This window comes from Symphalangus syndactylus, chromosome 6 (genome assembly GCF_028878055.3).
Source record: "Symphalangus syndactylus isolate Jambi chromosome 6, NHGRI_mSymSyn1-v2.1_pri, whole genome shotgun sequence".
NCBI lineage: Eukaryota > Metazoa > Chordata > Mammalia > Primates > Hylobatidae > Symphalangus > Symphalangus syndactylus.
Window position 1 is genome coordinate 28,180,789 of NC_072428.2, and position 22,407 is coordinate 28,203,195.

General features: G+C 34.6%; 1 protein-coding gene across 4 annotated transcripts in view; it reads right to left on the reverse strand.

Annotated features, from left to right (window-relative positions):
- Positions 1-22,407, reverse strand: part of METTL15 (methyltransferase 15, mitochondrial 12S rRNA N4-cytidine) — a 214,056-nt gene that overhangs the window by 190,767 nt on the left and 882 nt on the right. For all 4 annotated transcript variants that reach the window (XM_055282066.2, XM_055282067.2, XM_063641895.1 and 1 more), the window contains exons 2-3: positions 21,259-21,495; positions 17,735-18,022 (exon numbers count right to left, since the gene is read on the reverse strand). In XM_055282066.2, coding sequence (XP_055138041.1) covers positions 17,735-18,004 — 270 coding nt within the window. In that variant the 5' untranslated portion in view covers positions 18,005-18,022; positions 21,259-21,495. The remainder of the gene's footprint in view (positions 1-17,734; positions 18,023-21,258; positions 21,496-22,407) is intronic.

Genomic DNA, 22,407 nt, shown 5'->3' on the forward strand with positions numbered 1-22,407 from the left:
TATTGCTCTGTGCCTTCTTTCCTCTAACCCAGAAATGCTCAATGGGGGCATTCTGAAAATGTGTTTAGACTGTAATTTAAAAAAAAAAATTGGAGGATGCCACTAGCACTTAATGGGTGAGCTACAGGAATGGTGGATATCCTGCAATGCACAAATGCACAGCACATGCTACAAAATAAACTGATCCAAGTTCTCCATGACTTACAGTGTCTATTCATGAAGGAGAGGGGGCAGGAACAATTATCCCAGCCTAAAACAAAATGTCATTTTTCATACCACACAGTACTTTTTACAATGATTTAATTAATATACACTGAATTTTCTAGAAATGTAACTATTGCATAAATCAAAAGAAACTTAACCAAGAATAGCTCTCTACTTCAGAAAATCAAGTCATATTTAGCAATGCCATACGTCGTATTTAAGTGGTCAAGTTTAAGTGTTTGTACTTATAAACAGAATAACCATGAATGCAACATCTGCACATGTAGACTGACACAATGTCTCATACTTTGACAATATGTACATCTCAAATCCAGTGACCTTCACCTCTCTCAGTCAGTTGCTAGACCTTTCCATCAGCTCAACATATTCTAACTGAAATTTTAAATATTCTGTTCTTTAAAAGATCCAGTCCTCATATGTACACATCTGCTTGTGTTTTCCCTTCTCTAATTTGAACAGCATGCCTTTCTTATAAAACTTATTTTTTCAAATAGTATGACTATTATGGTTATGTGCATACAAACTATCCTACCTATCGAATTATAAACCCTGATATTTAAATCCATCCTCACACATATCACCTTACGCAAGGCTGCCAAGAAGGTGTGTTGGTTTTTGTTTTTTGAGACCAGGTCTCACTCTGTCACCCAGGCTGGAGTGTAGTGGTGTGATCACAGCTTACTGCAGCCTTGACCCCCAGGGCTCATGTGATCCTCCAACCTCAGCCTCTCGAATAACTGGGACTGCAAGTGTACGCCACCACGTACAGCATTATTTTTTTTATTTTGTAGAGATGGGGGTTTCACCACCTTGCCCAGGCTAATCGCAAACTCCTGAGCTCAAGTGATCCTCCCATCACAGCCTCCCAAAGGGCTGGGATTATAGGCGTGAGCCACCATGCCAAGCCTGGTATGCTCTTTAAATGAAAGCCCTCTTCTCTTTTCCCCATGAATTGCGTACCCTACAATTTTTTCTCCATCAATTATAGATTTAGGTGATCAAATTGTATTCAGTGTCTTCTTAATACTGGTATTCCACAAAATAAGCCTTTAATTATACAATAAATCTTCTGGGCATAGTTTATCCCCTCCACATTTATTCACTCACTATTTTGGTAATCCCTAGATCCCCCAACACAATGCAAAATACATAAAAAACATTTAATACATGTTTATTGAATTCAGCTTTTTAAAGTTCTTTCATAGCATATTTAAAAACTAATTATAAGGGGCTGAGTGCAGTGACTCACACCTGTAATCCCAGCACTTTGGGAGGCGGAGACGGGCAGACCACTTGAGGTCAGGAGTTCAAGATTAGCCTGGCCAACACAGTGAAATCCCATCTCTACTAAAAATACAAAAATCAGCCAGGCGTGGAGCTGCACACCTGTAGTCCCAGCTACTCGGGAGACTAAGGAGGGAGAATCTCTTGAACCTGGGAGGAGGAGGTTGCAGTGAGCCAAGATTGTGCCACTGCACTCCAGCAACAGAGCAAGACTCCGTCTCAAAAAAAAAAACAAGTAATTTTATATGATTTGAAGATTTTTCCCCAAGTTTTATATTTAAGAAAAAGTACAAAAACCAATGTCAAAGTATGAGTGTGCTTTTCTTCTGCAATGTCACAAAATTAATATATAAAATGTTAAGAAAATTGGGGGGAAATCTAAACAATTTCAAATATTCAAGATAACCACTTATTCATAGACATGTTGACCTAGTCTACTGAGTTGCTGTGTAAATGAATAGCATCTAAAAGACCCCTCAAGTGTTTGACAGAGGAATACCTTTGTAAGCTAACCTTGAGAATATGTTATTAGAACATGCTTCTTTCTCCATCATGTCCTATGAGGACTTTCTCCATTATGTCCTATGAGGACAAGTTGAGAAATCCAGCAATAAAAGGCCCATGTAAACAAAAATGTTAGAAATTTTAAAAAAATAAAATAAAAGGATCCCCCAGTCTGAGTCATGAGAATAAATTAACATAACAAAGAGGAAAACCATCGAAGGCTAATTTATACAGTATAGTCAATTTAATGTATTTGTACTCTCCTAAAACGCCATTAGTACCACTTTAGATTAGACTAAAAAATTTAGTTGATGGTCAGAATATCCCAAATCACCTAAGACTAATTAAATAATAAAGTCTTAAGTACTAAATGTGAATGATCATAAAATTCATTTTATAGAATTTAGTTTCCCTACTCACACTTTTACAGCAAATCCCATATCCCTGAATTCAACAAAGGGAAAAATAGTGATTGCATAGTTTCTGCTCACTTTTCAACTTTTATGCAAAACATTGCAAAATAAAACCACAGCGAAAGATTCATATAAAATGTCCATTGTAAAAAATTTAAGTTTCCATCACTAGCATTGAAATTATTTTGAGGAAAAACTATATAAACTACAACATGTCCAATTTTTAAGAAGCTTGAAAATAAATGTATATAACATACATACATAGTTTATGTTGATTTTCAGCAAATAATAACACATTTACAAAACTGTACTCCCTGAATGTCTTTCTCATACAAACTCTACTTTCAATTTCTAGCATTATATTGATTTAAGCTAAATTATTATTTATATGATTATTTTAAACATTCTTATAGAATATGAATGTAGTATATAGTACCTAACAGCAACATGCATTAATCTAGAGATTATACTGTTATTTCTGATTAATTTTTTTTCTATCCTTCATTTATTTTTTACCCAACCTATAAAACACCATTAATACATAAATAGGGAAACAAAATTTCTGTCTTGGCTAAAACGGTTGCCATATGAAAATGCCCACAGAGCATTCAATGGAAATTTACATGCAAGAAAATCCTTCCTTCTTTTCTATTAGGCATTATAATTCATAAAATAGCTATGAAAATATACAAGTAAGAAATCACATTCAGACTCAAGTGGGTGTTGCCTGACACTTAATTTACCAGTCTCTGAATGGTGACAAGTCAACTAATAGGTTGAATATTAGCCCAAGGCAATGAAGCTATAAACACATGAAAAGAAACAGCAAATTTCAAATAATGTACCAAAGATGAATAATGTCATAGTTACCAAGCTGGCAAACTTTTAACTGTCGGGGTGATTTCTTTAGTATACTTTCATGTAAATAAAAGTTTACATAAAATTTTTACACAGAAAAATTTATATAATTTTATATAGATTAATAGTTATAATAGTACTAATTGGTTCTATGTGGTAATGCTTATTCTACATAAAATAGCAATAAAATGCTTCTTTCAAATAAATTAAAGTCACTTTACAGATACAAGTTTCTAAATGAAATAAAATAATGTGTATACATTGGATCAGCAAGTGGGTGTTTTGGAACTTAAATAAAGTATTATTAACAATAGCAAGGAAAAAGTTAAGAATAAATATTAAGAAAATAGCCCAAGTATTGAAAGTATCAGAAACAATTTACCTTTCACTCCAGCTTCATGGCGCCAGAAAACAATCTTTTTCTTCAAGTCCTAGGTCCTCAACAGATACTGGATCTGTGGGCACCTTGATCTCAGACTTCCCTTCTCCAGAATCGTGAGAAATAAAAAGTCCATTTTTTTTAAGCAACCTAGTCGTTCTAGCAGCCTGAACTCACACAGTATTTAATAAATGTCGGCTTTGTCCTATGCTTTTTACCTCTTAAATCTCCCTCAAACCTGCCCATTCTTCTCCAATGTCTCAACTATTACCACCCATTATCTTTTGTCTGGACAAAAGCCTCATAATTAATCTGGACCAATCCATCCTCCACAGTGTAAAGAGAATTATCTTTTTAAAAAGCAGGCTTAATCATCTCTCACCTCCACCTGCCTCTCCAGCCTCATCTTGCACCATCTCCCTCTTTGCATTTTCAGCACACTCACTCAGTGGCTTGCTTACAATCTTTCATTCTTACCAAGCTCCCTCCCAGCACAGAACTTTTGTACATGTTCCCTTTCCTCTTTGGAATGTTCTTCACCCTCCTCTTAACCTATTTAATTGTCTAGATTCTTTGGCCTTATGATTACTTCCCACTCAAGAAAATCTTACCACTTTAAATCCTCCTGTTCGGAGATCTAAGAGCACTACATACTCTTTCACAGCAGTGGAAATTTCATATTCACTTGCATAATTACTTGATAAATGCCCATTTCAACCACCTAATTGTAAGCTCCTTAAGGGCTAAGACCATGTCTAATTTCGTTCTATATTGCATATCCAGTACTAAATGCATTGCACCTGATATATAGCAGAAACTTAATAGATATCTTCTGAATAAATGAGAGAATGGTCTCATTTTCACACTAAAACTCAGATATAACACCTCACTGCCATTTTTTAATTTCTCCCTATCCTTGCCTCTCTTCACTCAATCATTGCCACATCTGTCTCCTCAATGTCTCTTTCTCTAGGACCCTTCTTTTCATTCCTCCATTCAATAATTATTTCAACAACTATTTTGGGGTATCTTCTACATGCCAAATGCTCTTAGCACCTAGGATACAGTGGTAAAAGTCAGACAAAAATCCAACCTTTCAAGCTTGGAGGAAGCTTGCCATGGAGGAAGGCGGTAGAGAAGGGAGTTGGGGGAGGAAGGGGCAGACAGTTAAGAGGAAAAAGAGAATGGTATATATAGCATATCACTGTTAAGTGCTAAGGAAAAAACAAACAAGCAAGGAAGGAGGATACCAAACATTTGAAGATGGTAGTTGAAATTTCAGACAGGGTGGCTAGGGAAGGCATCCCTGAAAAGGTATCAGCTGAATAACAACCAGAGTGAGAGAGTCAGCCATGTGTATATCTGCGGGATGAGTACTCTAGGTTTTCTGATTTAATGTGCTACCTACTTTCACCAAGAAAACTCCACCAATTTGCTTAGATTAAATGTACTGGAAAATTTCGTCAAGAAGACTCAATTGCATGAGTGAGCATGCTAAGATATAAGCACTAGCTGAAAAGAAATAAAGGCACCCAAAAATACATAGCCATGTGCAGATTTGGAGAAATAAGAAATTAAGTCACTTAGAATTCCACTGATGCGTAGAATACGGAAACAAAAAATATTCAAAATTACTACCTTAAGTCGATCAAGAACAGTTTAATTAAGATGCATTACTATAAGGTAAGTTTACATTTCAGAAAAATAAGATTTTAGAAGATTTTTTATCCAAAAAAGAACTTAACAAAACAGTTACAGCAATTTAAGTTGTACCTGGAATATGCAATCATCGTAACTCAAAATCAAATTTGTTAAAAATTGGTTTATAGTTACCTTATTTAACCAATAAATTATTCTAATTCCCTTTATTACAGAAGTACAGTGAAAGGTGTGAGAGACCTGTAACATTCTGGTTTTGATTTTTTTCCATATGTAATCATAAAATCAAACATGTAAAATCAGCTAGCTTGGTTCCAAAACTCAGAATAGAATACACTGAAATAAAAAAAATGAAACAAAATTTCAGAGTTTTGGATGGATACTCATTTATCCAATTGCATATGACTCAGATATAATATCATCAGCACAATCAAACCAGAATAGTGTCAATCTATACACAGATTTCACAGGAAATAGAGAATTTGACACGACACAACTCACTCCTGGCTTTCAGAAGGCACACTTACCTTAAACAAAACTGACATATCCCTGATATAAATTGCTCAAAGAAGTTTTAATACCTACTCTGAAGAAATCTTGAAATAAAAGTATTTATTTTATATGCTACCAATCATGCCTTTAAACTCCTCAGGGGAAAGCTTAATAACTTTAGAAAAATCTGGATGGTTTCTATTACTAACATGATGTTACAAAAATAAGTACAAAAACAAGAAAACATTATAAAACATTCCTCTCTCACAGTTATCTCAATTTTCTGAAAAATCTGTCTGTATTTAAATTCTAAAACAGGCCCTAGCAAGAGAAGTTACTTATATGTTCATTCATAAAAGTACTTCACTATTTTGGTAATTTTAAATTGGAGAAAAATCAAGTTTTTCTACTAAAAAATGTTGGTTTCATATGTATTGCTCAAAGAAGAAACTATATTGGCAATGATATTCTATACTGGTAGAAAAATTAAAGTATTCATGTAACCATTATATAGGTCATTTAAAATAAGGGGGTATAAAACTGAGGTCAGTTTTAATTCTTTCATATTACTGCTACAAAGTTAAGAGTAATATTAAAGCTATAGAGAAGAGACTACTAATGGTACCTCAGTGCTAGAGAAAGCAGGGAAAACATACAGAGAGGACAGAAATTCATGGAGTTTTTGTTTTCCTTTTTAGTATTAACGCTCTGTTTCTTCAAGTCATCCTCTTAACAGTTTTTTTATTTCCCTCGACACCACCATTTCTCTCCATCCTCATTTCTAAGCCTCAGTCACTTAATGGCTCTAGTCGGCTTATCCCGTATCTTTCTTTGAGCAATTTATCTTCTGATACTGTAATTATAAATATAAGGTTTCCTTGCAAGAGTGACAGATCAATCTGAGATCAAGCTCTGAAAAATTCAGTGAGCTAGCCAATTAGACGTGTCTGCACTCCTCTGCAGAGGGTTATGAAGACAAGAACAGCATAATGTGCTCCAAATGACTGAGCTTGGGCACAGTCACAAGTGCTCAGGGGGCTAGTGATCTACTCTCTAGTAATGTTAGGCCAAATAGCTGTCCTAAGGGATTAAGGGGCCTGATACAAGCTCTGAAGATCTTCTAGGGTGTCCACTAGAACGTAAGAACACTTAGGTTTGAGGGGAAAAAGCATACTGTATAACCTGATTATTAGCTAGAAGCATTCAAGTCCAAAAAATGTCATTTATTACTATATGGTTCCAGTAAAACATATGCATTAGAGACATTTCCTGTCCTTCTTTCCATATCTGACACGATACTTTGCACAAAACACTACTGAAATTAGTATTAATGAAAAGCATAGTCAATAATATATAAAAGTACTCCATAAACAATAAAATCTTATACAACTCTATGTTGTTATTATTAATATTTTTCCCAGTGTATACTCGCCTCAAGTGGGAAATTCTCCATCTTTATGAATATATTAAATATCCACAGTTTACTTCCTTTGCTTGCCAGAAAGAAAAATATACATAACAAAAGAAAGATTTCAGTTTTATCTTGAAATTTAATTATATAGAAACCTACTACAGATGACACAGGCCAAACAAATGGGACAAAGATAAAAAATATATGCCTAAATTAGAATGTAATTTGATATAATGACGTCTCAAACATTGAAGAACAAAGCAAATAGTTTATACAGACCAATAGAGAGAAAATAAGTAGCTATAAAAAATGCACATACTTTCTAAAGCAATATTCACCAAGAAAAATAAAATATTTAAATGCATATTACCTCCTGGTAAATAATATTTGTTTCACCCAAAGGGGACAACTACTAGCAACTGACCACAAAGGAAAAAAGAGAGTTTACAGAACATTATAAGATGAGTCACCAAAAGGCCTTGCAACTTGGTTTATTATAAAATAACATTTTATGTATGCTACTTACACCTCAGCTCAGTAGTTTGTTACATGAAGAGAAGGTAGTGGAAGAAGAGTAAAATAAAATATTATGAGAACTCACAAGGTCAAGGTACACTTCCTACCACTCTTCATAAAACAACATGCGACTTAGGGGAACAATGGGAAAAGACAGAGCCACTGAGCCTAGACTCTTGCAGTAACTATGATTAGACTATTGATCAGGGACTAATGCTGACCTATAGAGTAACCAGTACCGAGGATGACTCGTGTGTATGTGCTTTAGGAACAGAAAAACCTCACTCGTTTCTCCTTTTTCTTTCTATGAGCTTCTCGTATACAATGAACTTGTTTTCTGCCTGGTTCATGTCTATTTCCTGAACCAGAAGAATGGCTCTTAAGCAAATTTAAAATTTGGATTCAGCACATATGTCTGATTTTTAAACATGAGAGCGTATCATTTTTATCAACTATGAAACCATAATTTTTTGATTAATTTTAAAAACTAATTTCTAATTACCTTGGAAGCTTGATTTTTTTTTATCTTAATTCTTATATTTTAGTACCAAAGAATTAGTTTGGGACCATGAGAAAGACCAACTAGAAAAAAGATAATTTAAAGCCACTGGATAGGAAAAATAATTGCATAAGTTGTTGGTCTTAATTATTTGATGTCCTAGTAATAATTTGCTTCACAATTCAAATAAACAGAATTATATGGTGATAAAAATGCATTAATTCAGTGGTAGAAAAACAAGCATATTTTCATGAATGCCAAATTTTAAAAAAAAGATGTTATACATTCAATATACACTGTAATTATTATATGTGAATATGAAAACCTAATTATACAGTTACTTGTATTTATACATAAATGTATATATACACACCTATATACATATATATATATAAACAATATTTTAAATGGTAACCCATCATTATGGAAAAAATAAGCATGAAAAAATATGTTATTTTCATTTTAGTTATAAATAATGTTTACTTCTAGAACTCTAAAAAACTGTTAAAGAGATTAAGTAACACTTTAGGCATAACTACCTCATTTACCTAAAAGACTGTATATATATATATATATATATATATATATATATACACACACACACACATATATATACACACATATATATGTATCTATATATACACATGTATATATATATAACATATATATGTGTGTATATATATACACACACACATATACACATATATACACATATATATACACATATATACACATATATATACACATATATATATACACATATATAGTAGGATTTGAAGAGATAACCAAGAAAACTCATTTCTGCATCAGTTTTCTGCATCACATTTTTATAACATATGATATGAACAAGGATTTTATAAAAAATATAATCCATAAACATTCTCATTAAAAAAATGCTAAATTTACCTGTGAGATTCATATTCCCATACTCCTCACACCAAGACTAAGAGGAATTTCTAAACTTGATACTTCGAGTGAGTAAGATGGAGTTAATACACATTAGAGTTTTAATAAACTATAATTTTTATAACTAAAAATATTATATAAAAATTTATTAAATGATCAAATATAAGAATTCAACATTTAATTGTTGTCTAGTAGTTCTGCATTTACTTTGACTCCCTAAAGATTTTAAATACCTTAACAACAGTATGCAAAATGTTCATCACATTGCCAGGCAGTGCAAGTTACCTATAAATGCTACATTTATCCCAAATAACAGATAAACATGCCACTCTTAAAATATCGCATATAATAAAGCTAATCATAAATCCAATACTAATGAGATTTTTAAATACATATCAAAGATATGCTTTAAAAGTTTTCATAGAAAAAATCTTCAGTATAGAACCTTCAACAGTAAAATAAAGTAACAATATTCATTTTGCTTAAGATATCATCATAAAACAATTGTCTATTTCTAAAAACCATACAGTAATATGAAACATAAACTGTTTTCTTCAAAAAGGTAATTTGCTTCTAAAATGTTGTATTATAATATTAATAATATGTTGTTATTCTCAAGTTATGTTATAAACCATTAATAGCTATGTTGGAGAGTTCAGGTTAAGAATATTTTGAAACCCTTTTAAGAAGTATTAGAAGTGTTAAAATTTCTTCTTTCTAAATCTATTACACAAATCAAGCAACAAATTTTTGTATAGCACAGGGCCCTAAGACAGCACTATCCTCAGGTCCCAGTGCATAAATAAAAAAGCAAATTAAGTTAAATCAACTGATAACACTAATAAATCATCAGTTCAACTACAGTTAAAATAAATATTTATTGCCCTCCCACTAAGAGCCAAGCACTATACTGGTGCTGGGGAAACAAAGAAGAAAAAGACATTGTCTTTATTCTTAATAAGTTTCCAACCTATAACAATGAAGAAATAATTATAATACAATGTAATACACTCCATAATTTTAAAAAGGACAAGGTTCAATATAGTTAGGTAGAATGAATAAGATTATTCAAAAGCACAACAGGGTAACAGTCAACAATAATTTATTGTACATTTTAAAATAACTAAAAGAATATAATTGGAATGTTCAGAGCACAAAGAAATGATAAATGCTTGAGATGATAGATGACCCATTTACCCTGACGTGACTGTCACACATTGAATGCCTGTGTTGAGATAGCTCATGTGCCCTATAAATATATACAACTGCTATGTACTCATAAAAATTTAAAAAAAGAAAAAAGGAGAAAAAAAGGACAAGGTTCTGAAGCAGTGAAGAGAAGAAAGCGTGAATAACTTTGCAGAGAAACTTTAAGAAGGGTAAGTTGACAAACCCAGATACTGAAATATGAACAAGATGTTCTCAGACCAACAAGTCACAGGGAAAAGAGCAAGTATAAGGGCACAGAAGCATCAAATACTATAAAGTGTATGGAAAACTGCATTGTGATTGATCCAAAATTCAAGAAGAGGGAAACAGAAGTTGAAGAAATAACGCAGAGACTAAATCTACATTCCATGACATCAGGAATACGTACCCCATGGAAATTTGCAAATACTAAAATCAGAGTTTTTTTTGTTTTTTTTTTAATTCATATCCCACCCTTTACCCCCAGAGAGCCAGGTGTTAACCTTTACCAGAACAGCACTGGCAGTGTCACATTTCAGAAGATATTTTAATACAAAGGCCACTTAATGTGCTACATGATTTTTTAAAACATTCTCCAAACAAAGGAAGAATGCAACGTAAAATAAAATTTGCTTCAAAGAAATCTGTATTTTAAAAAATAACAGAGGGAAAACACAACATCAACAGTCCATCCCATCTGAAATTTTAAGTTTTTTCTTAAGAAGAAAAAAAAAAAAAAGGCCGGGCACGGTGGCTCACACCTGTAATCCCAGCACTTTGGGAGGCTGAGGCGGGCAGATCACGAGGTCAGGAGATGGAGACTATCCTGGCTAACAAGGTGAAATCCTGTCTCTAATAAAAATACAAAAAAATTAGCCAGGTGTGGTGGCAGGTGCCTGCAGTTCCAGCTACTCAGGAGGCTGAGGCAGGAGAATGGTGTGAACTCAAGAGGCAGAGCTTGCAGTGAGCCAAGATCGCCCCATTGCACTCCAGCCTGGGCGACAGTGAGACTCCATCTCAAAAAAAATTTAAAAAGGTATCTCCCTCTAGGTGCTATGCCATTGGTCCTATCCCTTAGAAAAGTTTCTCTTTAACAATTTAGAGTCAAACAAAATAAACTCCTGACATCAGCCTCCAATATTTAAAGAAAGCAAACATACAGTTTTAGTATTTTTCTCTTTGATATCTACTCTCCATTAAAGATTGCAAAGATTTTTAAATAAAACAAGTAAAATACTGCTACTGATCTTAAGAAAATTCCATTGTACAGAGCATAATGCATTTAATAAAGAAAATTATCAAAGCTAGTACCATAACTATAGAAAATCAAATAATTATAAAAAGTAATACTAAACATTATAACTTAAAATAGGTAAAATACTTACTTTGAAATAATTATAAACCGAACCTAGCAAATTTAACCTATTTGTCATCATAATCTATTTTGCTTCAGTTTAGGTGCCAGCTTATTTTCTCAGCCTTTGTATCTGTTTTTTCAGATCAGTTACTTGATCAGACCTTGCCTGCCATACTGATGCTGAAATTATATAGAAGTCTTGAGCCAGAGAAGCTACCTCAGTACCCATGGGACATTCCTCTTATTGGTGCCTCATATCTGTCTTCTAGTTTACTTTGACTTTTATTCATTCACTTAAAACATCATTACAAAACTACCATGTGACAGGCCTTGTGCTAAGCACTAGAGATATAATAGTAAGCAAGACAAATATGTCCATGGCTTCCTGGAGGGCAATCTACTAAGAGAGGTGTATACTGAACAAATAATCTCATCAAAATTATAATTATGACTTATTAAGTTGCTATGAAAAAAAGTACATGATATATAATTGGGATACCTGTCTTCTGTGGAGGCTCATGAAAAGTTCCCATAAAAAGGTAAAACCTGACTCCAGGCCTGAAGGATGAAGATGAGGAGAGTTCCAGAAAGAGGAAACTACTTTTTCAGTTCCAGACAGGTTGGTTCCACCTTTGCTCTCCCCTTGCATTTTTATCCTGTATTTCTTTTTTAATCTAGCTAACAACTTTGACTCTTTCCATTCCCATAATAACAGCTAATGTTTATTGGGCTCAACTACTTGGAAGATATAATTCTAAACAATTTATGTATATTAACTCATCTAATCCTCACAGTAACCAGGAGTGAGATAGGTTCTATTTCCTCATTTTACAGATGAGGAATCTGAGGCACAACCATGGAAAGTTAATTGACCAAACTGCACAGCTACTTGTACTAGTGGGGTACTTGTACCCTTATAATAACACTCAAAGAAGCCCCAAGGAACCAAGCTAAATTAGCACTACTACTGGGGCAAGAATATCAGGTTTCCTATACTCTCCAAACTGCTACCATCTTAAACTAAGCAGAATTTAGTTATTTAGAAAATAACCAAACTTTTTTTCTCCAGTTTTCAGAAATCAAGAATAAAAAGTTAATCTATTAGGCCAGAGTAAAATATCTCCAGGAGAAAAAAAAAATGTTCTTAGGATAATACATTTTCACAAAAAGTTATTCACCTAGAATATGAAATGATGCAAACTAAGCAGGAATAAATAATTATAATTTCTTTAATTTCTCCTTAACAATTAAAATCTTAAATACCTTCCAAGAGAAAGAGGATATTTTTCTCATAATTAAAACTAGTAAATATTTTAAGTGTATTTGAAAAATAAATTTGTAGTAAACTACATAGGTAGTAAACTAGCTATGATGCTGAAGAAATTCCCAAAATCACTACTTTCTTTAGGTGAGCGCCTTTCAAGTATTAAAGAAAAAAGAACTATAAAATGCCTTGCACCTCACTTTAAATACATTCAGATATTTTTTAAAGTTCCTGTTACATCAAAAGTTTCATCTGGAGAATGGAGTGAACCTGCGAGGCGGAGGTCGCAGTGAGCCGAGATTGCACCACTGCACTCCAGCCTGGGCGACAGAGCGAGACTCCAGCTCAAAAAAAAAAAAAAAAAAAAACCAAAAAAAAGTTTCATCTGTAAATTCATCATTGAAGGTGATCCAGAAAAAGGTAATAGTAAGTAAGTAAGTGACTGATGCAAATGAGTGTATGACTCATACTCATAGTTTGAAAAGGAAAATGATTTTGGGGAAAAGGCTCAGGAAGAAGAGAAGCAAATAATGGATTATGGATGAAATGAAGACCTTCCCTGTCCAAGGACTGTCACCAGTTCTTTATTACTTGAAGATTAAGGGAATAGTGAATAAAGCTGTCTGCCAGACAGCAGAAAAGGTAAGAAATAACATTGTCTCTAAGTGTACCTCACAAGAAAGTTTTTAGAAATAACATTGATAAAATTAAACTTCCTATAAAAAGTTACTGGAAAACCCAACTCAAATCAGAAAAAGGAAAATGCCAAAATAAACCAACATTACATTTGTAGGTACCTGAACAGAATGAAACAGCAGTGTAGGTCAAGTTATAGAATTATCTAATTTTATTCCACTTGGTTTTAGAAAAAAGTTGGATACAATACTGATTTGCTAGAAGATGTAGTGCAATTTGTTTTTGTTTGTTTTTCTACTCCATGGCTTAGTGCAAAATAAGCATTTGGCTTTGTTACTAGGGTTTAATAAATTAATACAATGTGCTTTGGTTTTTAGTTTCAGCAATCAAGTTCAAGCCACTGAATTTGGTTCCAATTTTTACTAACTGCCCCAACCCTTTTATATATATATATATATACACACACACACACACACACACGTGTGTGCACACATATATATAGGTGTAATATAGGTGTATATATGTATGTATATATACACACACTAAAATATATCACATATATTTCAATATACATTTTTTAAAACTCACACTTACGTATGGATTTTAATTGTTACCCCTGCATTATGGATCTTTTTTAAAACACCAAGAGAATTTCATTTTGATGAAGTCACTCACATTCAACAAGAAGTTTTATCCAATTCAATATTTTAATTTACATTTTCATGTATATTTGGAGTCCCACGACATGACAGCATTGAGCTAAATACTTTATATACAGAAATTCATTTAAGAATACTGGGTTTATCTGGGTGCAGCAGCTCACGCCTACAGGACCAGCTACTCAGGAGGCTGAGACAGGAAGGAGCACCTGAGCCCAGGAGTTGCAGACTACAGTGAGTTATGATCACACCACCATACTTCAACCTCAACAACAGAGACAGACTCTCTCTTGAACAATTAAAATTTAAAAAAAATTTTTTAAAGAATGCTGGATTTATGCTGTGTGTAAATTTGCCTGTGTATACTGCCTGAGGAGAAGGTAAATAATATTTTTATGAAGCAACCCACATCATATCACTGATGGCTTTTGTATGAGCAACATCCAGCCACTGTAGTACACCTTATACATATAGCTTAAATTTAGTTCATGAAAACTGCCTGATCCAACATGAAAAAGTTTTAGAAAAAAGAAAAGCTGGGTGTGTGCACACATGCACATGTTTCCTAGACAAGAGCTTAGAACCTAGGCAGTCCAGTTCCAGAATCTTTGCTCTTAACCACTAAGCAATATGTTGGAAAAAGAAGAAAGATAAGATATAAAAATAACTGATTTAGATAAAAAACAGTAGCTTCTAGAATAACGGATCACATTTCTGAAGTCAGTACACTAAGAAATATAAGCATTAAATTATCTTTAAAAACTGAAGACAATCTACAATACTTTTTTCTCTTGTGAATAAATACACATATCAGAAAGTTTCTAGCTTTTTCGTTTTGAATATTATATCAACTAACATTTTTTACATTGCTTTAAAGAGATCACACCTACCTTACTTATAGTCTTTCTGGCAGGATTAAAGAAGGTCTTAGATTATGACTTTAAATGATAATCTAAGAACTTATTTAATTTAATCTAAATTAAATATCTAGATTATGATATAAGGTCATAATAGAAGATCTTATGTAATCCTTTAATCCTTTCTTTCTATAAAGAGAGAGACTTATATTAAGGAATTGGCTTAGGAGATTGTGGAGCACTGGTAAATCCAAAATCGGTAGGGTTGTGTGTGTGTGTGTGTGTGTGTATACATGCATATATATATGTGTATGTGTATATATATATATACACACATATATGTGTATGAGTATACACACACACACACACAATTTATCCTTGAACAACACACGTTTGAACTGCAAAAGTCCACTTATTTGTGGATTTTCTTCAGCCTCTGCCACCCTTGCAACAGCAAGATCAACCCTTCCTCCTCTTCCTCAGTCTACTTAACAAGAAGACAAGGATGAAGACTTTTATGATGACCTACTTCCACTTAATAAATAGTAAATATATTTTATCTTCCTTATGATTCTCTTAACAATATTTTGTTTTCTCTAGCTTACTTTATTGTAAGAATACAGTATATAATACACATAACATATGAAATATGTGTTTATGGCAGGGTATGTTGGCTCACACTTGTAATCCCAGCACTTTGGGAGGCCAAGGCAGGTGGATCACCTAAGGTCAGGAGTTTGAGACCAGCCTGACCAACACAGAGAAACCCCATCTCTACTAAAAATACAAAATTAGCCGGGCGTGGTGGTACATGCCTGTAATCCCAGCTACTCAGGAGGCTGAGGCAGGAGAATCAATTGAACCCGGGAAGCAGAGGTTGCGGTGAGCCAAGATCATGCCACTGCACTCCAGCCTGGGCAACAAGAGCAAAACTCCATCTCAAAAAAAAAAAAGAAAAAGAAAAAGAAGAAAAGAAATATGTGTTTATGTTTTCAGCAAGGTTTCTGGTCAATAGTAGGTTATTAGTAATTTTTTGGAGAGTCAAAAGTTATATATGGATTTTCAGCTCTGTAGGGGTCAACACCCCAAATTCCCACATTGTTCAAGGGTCAACTGTCTGTTGGTTTTGTTTCTCTGGGGAACTCTAATACTTCAGGGTAGTTGAAAACCAAGGCTTAGAAAACAGGGAACAGGAATTCAGATTCATATCTTTGTCTCCAGCCATTCCTGAAAGGATTATGAAATAAAATTCTCAAGAAGCTCTACTGGATTCAGTTTTCATACCCTAACCACTCAGCCAGTGTAATGTTCTTTTTCTTTTAAGACTGTCATTTGACAAAACCAATCAACTCTGAGAAACAGTTTGTCACAGCCTCAAAAAGTTAAGCCTAGAGGAATTCCACCCCTAGATATATATACCCAAGAGAACTGAAAACATATGTCCATACCAAAACTTGTACAAGGCTGGGCATGGTGGGTCACGCATGTAATCCCAACATTTTGGGAGGCCAAGGCAGGAGGATCACCTGAGGTCAGGAGTTCATGCAGCCTGGCCAACATGGTGAAACCCCATCTCTACTAAAAATACAAAAATTAGCCGGCCACGGTAGTGTTCACCTATAGTCTCAGCTACTTGGGAGGCTCAGGAAAGAGAATCGCTTGAACCCAGGAGGCGGAGGTTGCAGTGAGCCAAGATCACACCACTGCACCACTGCACCACTGCACTCCAGCTTGGGTGACAGAGCAAGACTCTGTTTCAAAAAAAAAAAAAAAAAGAAAACTTGTACACAAATGTTCATTGCAGCATTATTCACAATAGCCACAGAGCAGAAACAATATAAATGCTCATCGTTTGGTTAATGGATAAACAAAATGTGGCACATCCATACAATGCAATGATTCAGCAACAAAAAGGAACCAAGTACAGATACATGCAACGCCATGGAAGAACCCTGAAAACGTGCTGAGTAAAAGAAGGCAGATAAAAAATGCCACATATCTATGAATCCATTTAAATGAAATGTCTGGAATAAGCAAATTCATAGAGACAAAAAAATAGCTTAGTGGTTGTCAGGGGCTAGGGGAAGGATGTCAATGGCGAGTGAATACTAATGGGAATGGGGTTTCATACTGGGGTGACAAACACAATCCTCAATTAAACAGTGGTCATAAGCTTATGAATACAAATTCTCCTCAACTTACAAGGGGGTTATGTCCTGACAAACCCTTCATTAGTTGAAAACACCATGCATCAAAAATGCATTTAAGTACTTAACCTACCGAACATCATAGCTTAGCCTAACCTACCTTAAAAATGCTCAGAACACTTACGTTACCCTACAGTTAGGCAAAATCAGCTAACACAGAGCCTATTTTATAATAAAGTTATTGACTATCTCATGTAATTTATATGAATATTGTCCTGAAAGTTAAAAAAAGCATAGTTGTATGTTACTGAAAAGTACAATTTCTACTGAATGTGCATCACTTTCGCATCAACCATCAACAGTTGGGGTTCATCTGTATACTAAGAGGCCACTGAATTGAATACCTTAAAATAATGAATATTACAATAAGCGAATTTTATCTCAACAAAAAACTTGTTAAAAAATAAAAATTCAACTCACCTGTCCTTTTCGTGGTGACAAACAATGAACAACTTCATCCACCATTACTGGAATATGTAATTTAGCCATAGTTTCAAAATCTCTGTCTTGAGATCTGTGTAACTCCTGGGCTTGAGTTTGATATGTTTGCTCCCGGGCTTCATATTCTCTATATTTTCCTGCTGTAGTATGTATTCTTTTTGGCCAGACACCTAAATTAGGTATGCCAGATTCCAACCAACATGAAAGGCATTCTTTACACATTCTACAAAAATATGCATACCGAAGCATTTTGTAGTTAAAACAAATCTAGAAAAAAAAATTAAAATATGATAGTTGGACTTTTTTAAAAGAATGTTCTAATACTTGGGGAAAATCAAATTAATATGCAATATTTAGCACATCAAAAAAAAGTTAAGACTCATGATCCTAACACCTTAAACAAGTAAAGGTGACAAACCCTTCTTATATATACAAAGCAAGGAACCTAAGAGGACCCAGAGACATAATTTAAACATAATTTAAATACAATTTTTAATGTAGCCTAATACATTCTAATATCATTAACATTTTAACCATTAGGGATATGAAAATTGATTATTAGGTCAACATTTTTAGGAAATATACTATACTTTTTTGAATTTTAATTAAGGCTAAAAAGTAGATTCAATGAATTAAAACTGTTTATTTGAAAAGTAATCAGGATGACTGAACGGATTATAAGTATCATATTTTAGATTCAGATGGTCTTCTATTTCAAGCTCTTGTATTTGTTTTTCTCACAATGCTAAATTCTCATCTTCGGAGACTATCCCTGGGAAAAGACTATGCATGCACATCCAAAAAATAAAAAAGATAATCAGTCTATCAGTCTGATTGTCTGATGAGTTCATCTCCCTGTACCCTGTATCAGTGGAGTGTATATCAGTTTAAACTATGACTGTATAAACACTCAACTGAGCACACTTCGGTATTTCATGTCTACCTTTAATTATCTGTCCTCGGCACCCAAAAAACAAATAACTGATATATTCCTTGGATTTACCATATGTGCTCCATTTTCTTCAGCAATCCATAACTCTTTAAAATGCAGATGAAAAAAAGATTTATGTAAATATATTAACAGGAGACCTTTTGAAAACATCATGCATTTTATACCCAGCTGGTTTCAAGCAAAGTTTTTGATACTACCACAGTAAACACCATTTGACACTATCCAATTAACACTATTTTTTCCTCACAGGTTATTAGTTATTTAAGAATATGACCGACACCTTCATATACGCAAAATAAAATGCATATCAGTGCTTAATAAATTGTTTTCTGAAGAAAGTGAATGAATGGATTAATTCCAGACTCCACAGAATTAGCATTATCAATCCTCACTTTGGGAAATTTCCCCTGTGTGACTGACCCCACCAAAAACCATATGTTCTCAAAATACTACAAGAAGCATAAATCCCACTTAAATATGTCTGTCTTTCCTTTTGCAATAAAAAAAAATTAAAAACGTTGAAAAGGTGATCACATGTAATAAAACACAAAGAAATACAAATATGATGTAACATCAACAAGATGTTACCTTGAGGATAATATGTTAACTTCACCAAAGCCATAATCTGCAGAATTGTGCGGCAAATGTGACACTGAAAAAATGTGGGGGAAAAAAAATGAGTGATCTAAGTAGATTTTTGGTTGCTTGGCAGCAACAAAATAGCCAAATTATTAACTATGCCTAAGGTTTCTGGAAAGCATACAAAAGTAAGCTCAACTACCCTCTGACTTAGTGTTTCTAACAGTTTACAAAATAATAGCTAACATTTATTTAGCACTTACTAAGCACCACTTACTATTATAACCACACTACATGCACTACCTCATTCAATCCTTACCACAACTCTTGAAATATTATTATTCCCATTTTATAGATAGGGAAAACAGAGAAGTAATTTGCCAAAGGCCACATAGCTAGAGGGCCGTAAAGCTAAAATTGTAACACAGTCTATCCCCAGAGCCTGAACTCAATCTCCATGCTATAAACATAGCCCACTGGAACTATTTAATCCACTTATGTAATTTAATAGTACTTCAATTAAATTGACTATATATTTGTAATATCTCATAAATTAGATTCATTTTATTAAGGAACCGACATCCTATGGCTTGGCTCTGCTCCACTTAAAAATAACAGTATGAGGCCGGGCGCGGTGGCTCACGCTTGTAATCCCACCACTTTGGGAGGCCGAGGCGGGCGGATCACGAGGTCAGGAGATCGACACCACGGTGAAACCCCGTCTCTACTAAAAAAAAATACAAAATATCAGCCGGGCGTGGTGGCGGGCGCCTGTAGTCCCAGCTACTCGGAGAGGCTGAGGCAGGAGAATGGCGTGAACCCGGGAGGCGGAGCTTGCAGTGAGCCGAGATTGCACCACTGCACTCCAGCCTGGGCGACAGAGCAAGACTGTCTCAAAAAAAAATAAAATAAAATAACAGTATGCTGCGGGGTTCCCAATAATGAATGTACAATGTATAGGCCTAAAAAGTGAACTCTGGAACAACCTACCCTATATGTCTAGACTTTGATAACTAAAAAGGAAAGTAGTATCATCAATGCTAATATAGGAATAAGAACCATACAGGAAAACGCAGAGTAGCGAGGGAAAAACAAACAAACAAAAAACGCTATCACTTGCATTTAATTTTTTTCTACTGCATTCAGTTTCTATGTGTTTATTCAACTATGGTCAAGGCACAAAGCCTGAATATTTTATTATGAACTAATTGCCTGCCAACTTGGGTCAACCTGGAGAAAGGGTGACAAATAGTTCATTTGCCTCTTGTTTCCTGCAATACCCCCCTAAAAAATAGAAGCTGGGGGTGTGGCATGCTAAAAAAGAAAATTATATTCTTCTCTTTTGGAGCCCAGTTTCCTACCAGACAACTTAGAGCTCTCCTGCAGTCTGCTAGGAGCCAGCCATCCTAAATGATTTAAGATTAAGTTCCCTCTGGTCATAAGGAAGGAAGCAGGGCGTCAGGAAAACTGCCTCTGTGATCTCCTAGTTAAGTCATTTAACTTTTCTCTACAAGCAAAGTTCACTTTTGGCTGTTGAGAGCACAAAATTGGCCAGATTACTCTTTTAATTGTGAAAACACACAGGTGAGTGATGCCCATGAAGGATACTCCCTCAGGGGCTCTAACAATTATAACCATTGCAGTCAATATTCTCTTGCAGGGAAATCCTGTTTGAAAACGTAATTTTTAAGGACAAAAACGCGACGTGGCGGCTGGCACACGAACGCTGAGAAAGTGAAAGTGGTTCTAAGGAAAGAGAAAAATACACCGTTTTGCCTAAGAATTACGCTCTGACGAGGAAAAACGAGTCGGAAACTTCCAAACCCAGGTTGAAGGCGTGTTGAAGAGGGGGAGAGGATCAGGGGCGTATTTTTCTTTTGCTCCGGACGAATCCAGTGACCCCTGTGGAGTACCCCCAAAGGTTTGGTGGTTTCCAAAAAGAGTTCCCGGGACTCGGTCCCCTTCTCCTCACCTGAAGCACGAAGACTTCTCAGCTGGCCTCTAACTTGGGCCAGCGACTACCACTACGGTCCCGGAGAACCTGAACGTGCCGCACGTCTAGGTCCTGCCCCTGGGGGAACCTTGCAAGGACGGACAGATTGGGTCCACGTCCGCCCAAGCAACTGAGGACCGTCTGCCTTTGGTTCCGCTGTTTCCAGCCTCAGCTGCCAAAGGGTCCTGTTGGCGCTGGGGTTTCCAAACGACTTTCCTGGGGGAAATAAATAAGACCTCACTACTGCCATGTTTAAATTCACTTTTACTTTTTCCATTTTTATTTTTTGGTCTGAAGCAACTTTAAATCTAACTTTTCATTTATCCTTATCTCTACTCTTCGGTTTACAATGAAAGTATATTATACTTGTGTTCTGTTAACACAGCAGTTATACTCCAATTTTTAACTAAAAGTGGGAATTTTTTTCTCAGCTCTGCATGTTTAGAAACTACAATGAGCAAGATGGCACAGTAGTGGGATTGATTGTAATGTCAAAATCTCTCTGCTTTAACCAAATGTACAATTCCTTTAAAATATGGACCTCATCATCTGAACACTGTTAAATGGCAAGTGTAACACTGAATTTGAAATCTGAAGTACTTGGATTAGGTGTGAAAACATCTGTGACACTGTTAAACCTTATACAATGTGGGTGTCACAAAAGACAAACTTTAAAACACTTCTATTCTTCACCAATGATCTATGCAATTTTACAAGCAACTGGCAAAATATGCATATTTTCAGACTGCATTAAGATATTCTCTTAATGTCACTTAATCCAGAAAGTATTTCAGAGACAAATGACTCAATTCTGAATTGCCTTGCCTGTATAGTTCAAGACAAAATTTTGTGTTAGGGATTTTCTGAAAACTTCAGTTCTCTCTCAGAAAAATGAAAATAATATTACCTATGTCTCATGGGCTGTTTTGAGAATTAAATGAGAGACCACATGTAAAGGGACTAATAAAATACCTGGGAAGTCAAAACGTAAAGTACTATACAATGAGTTCTTACTGGAAATAAAGACATCTCGATTTTATTACCAAGCCCAGCAGCACACAAATAACCATTTCATTAGCTAAGATACACGTAATACAGCCAAAAATAAGTAGTAGCTTTATTGATCCT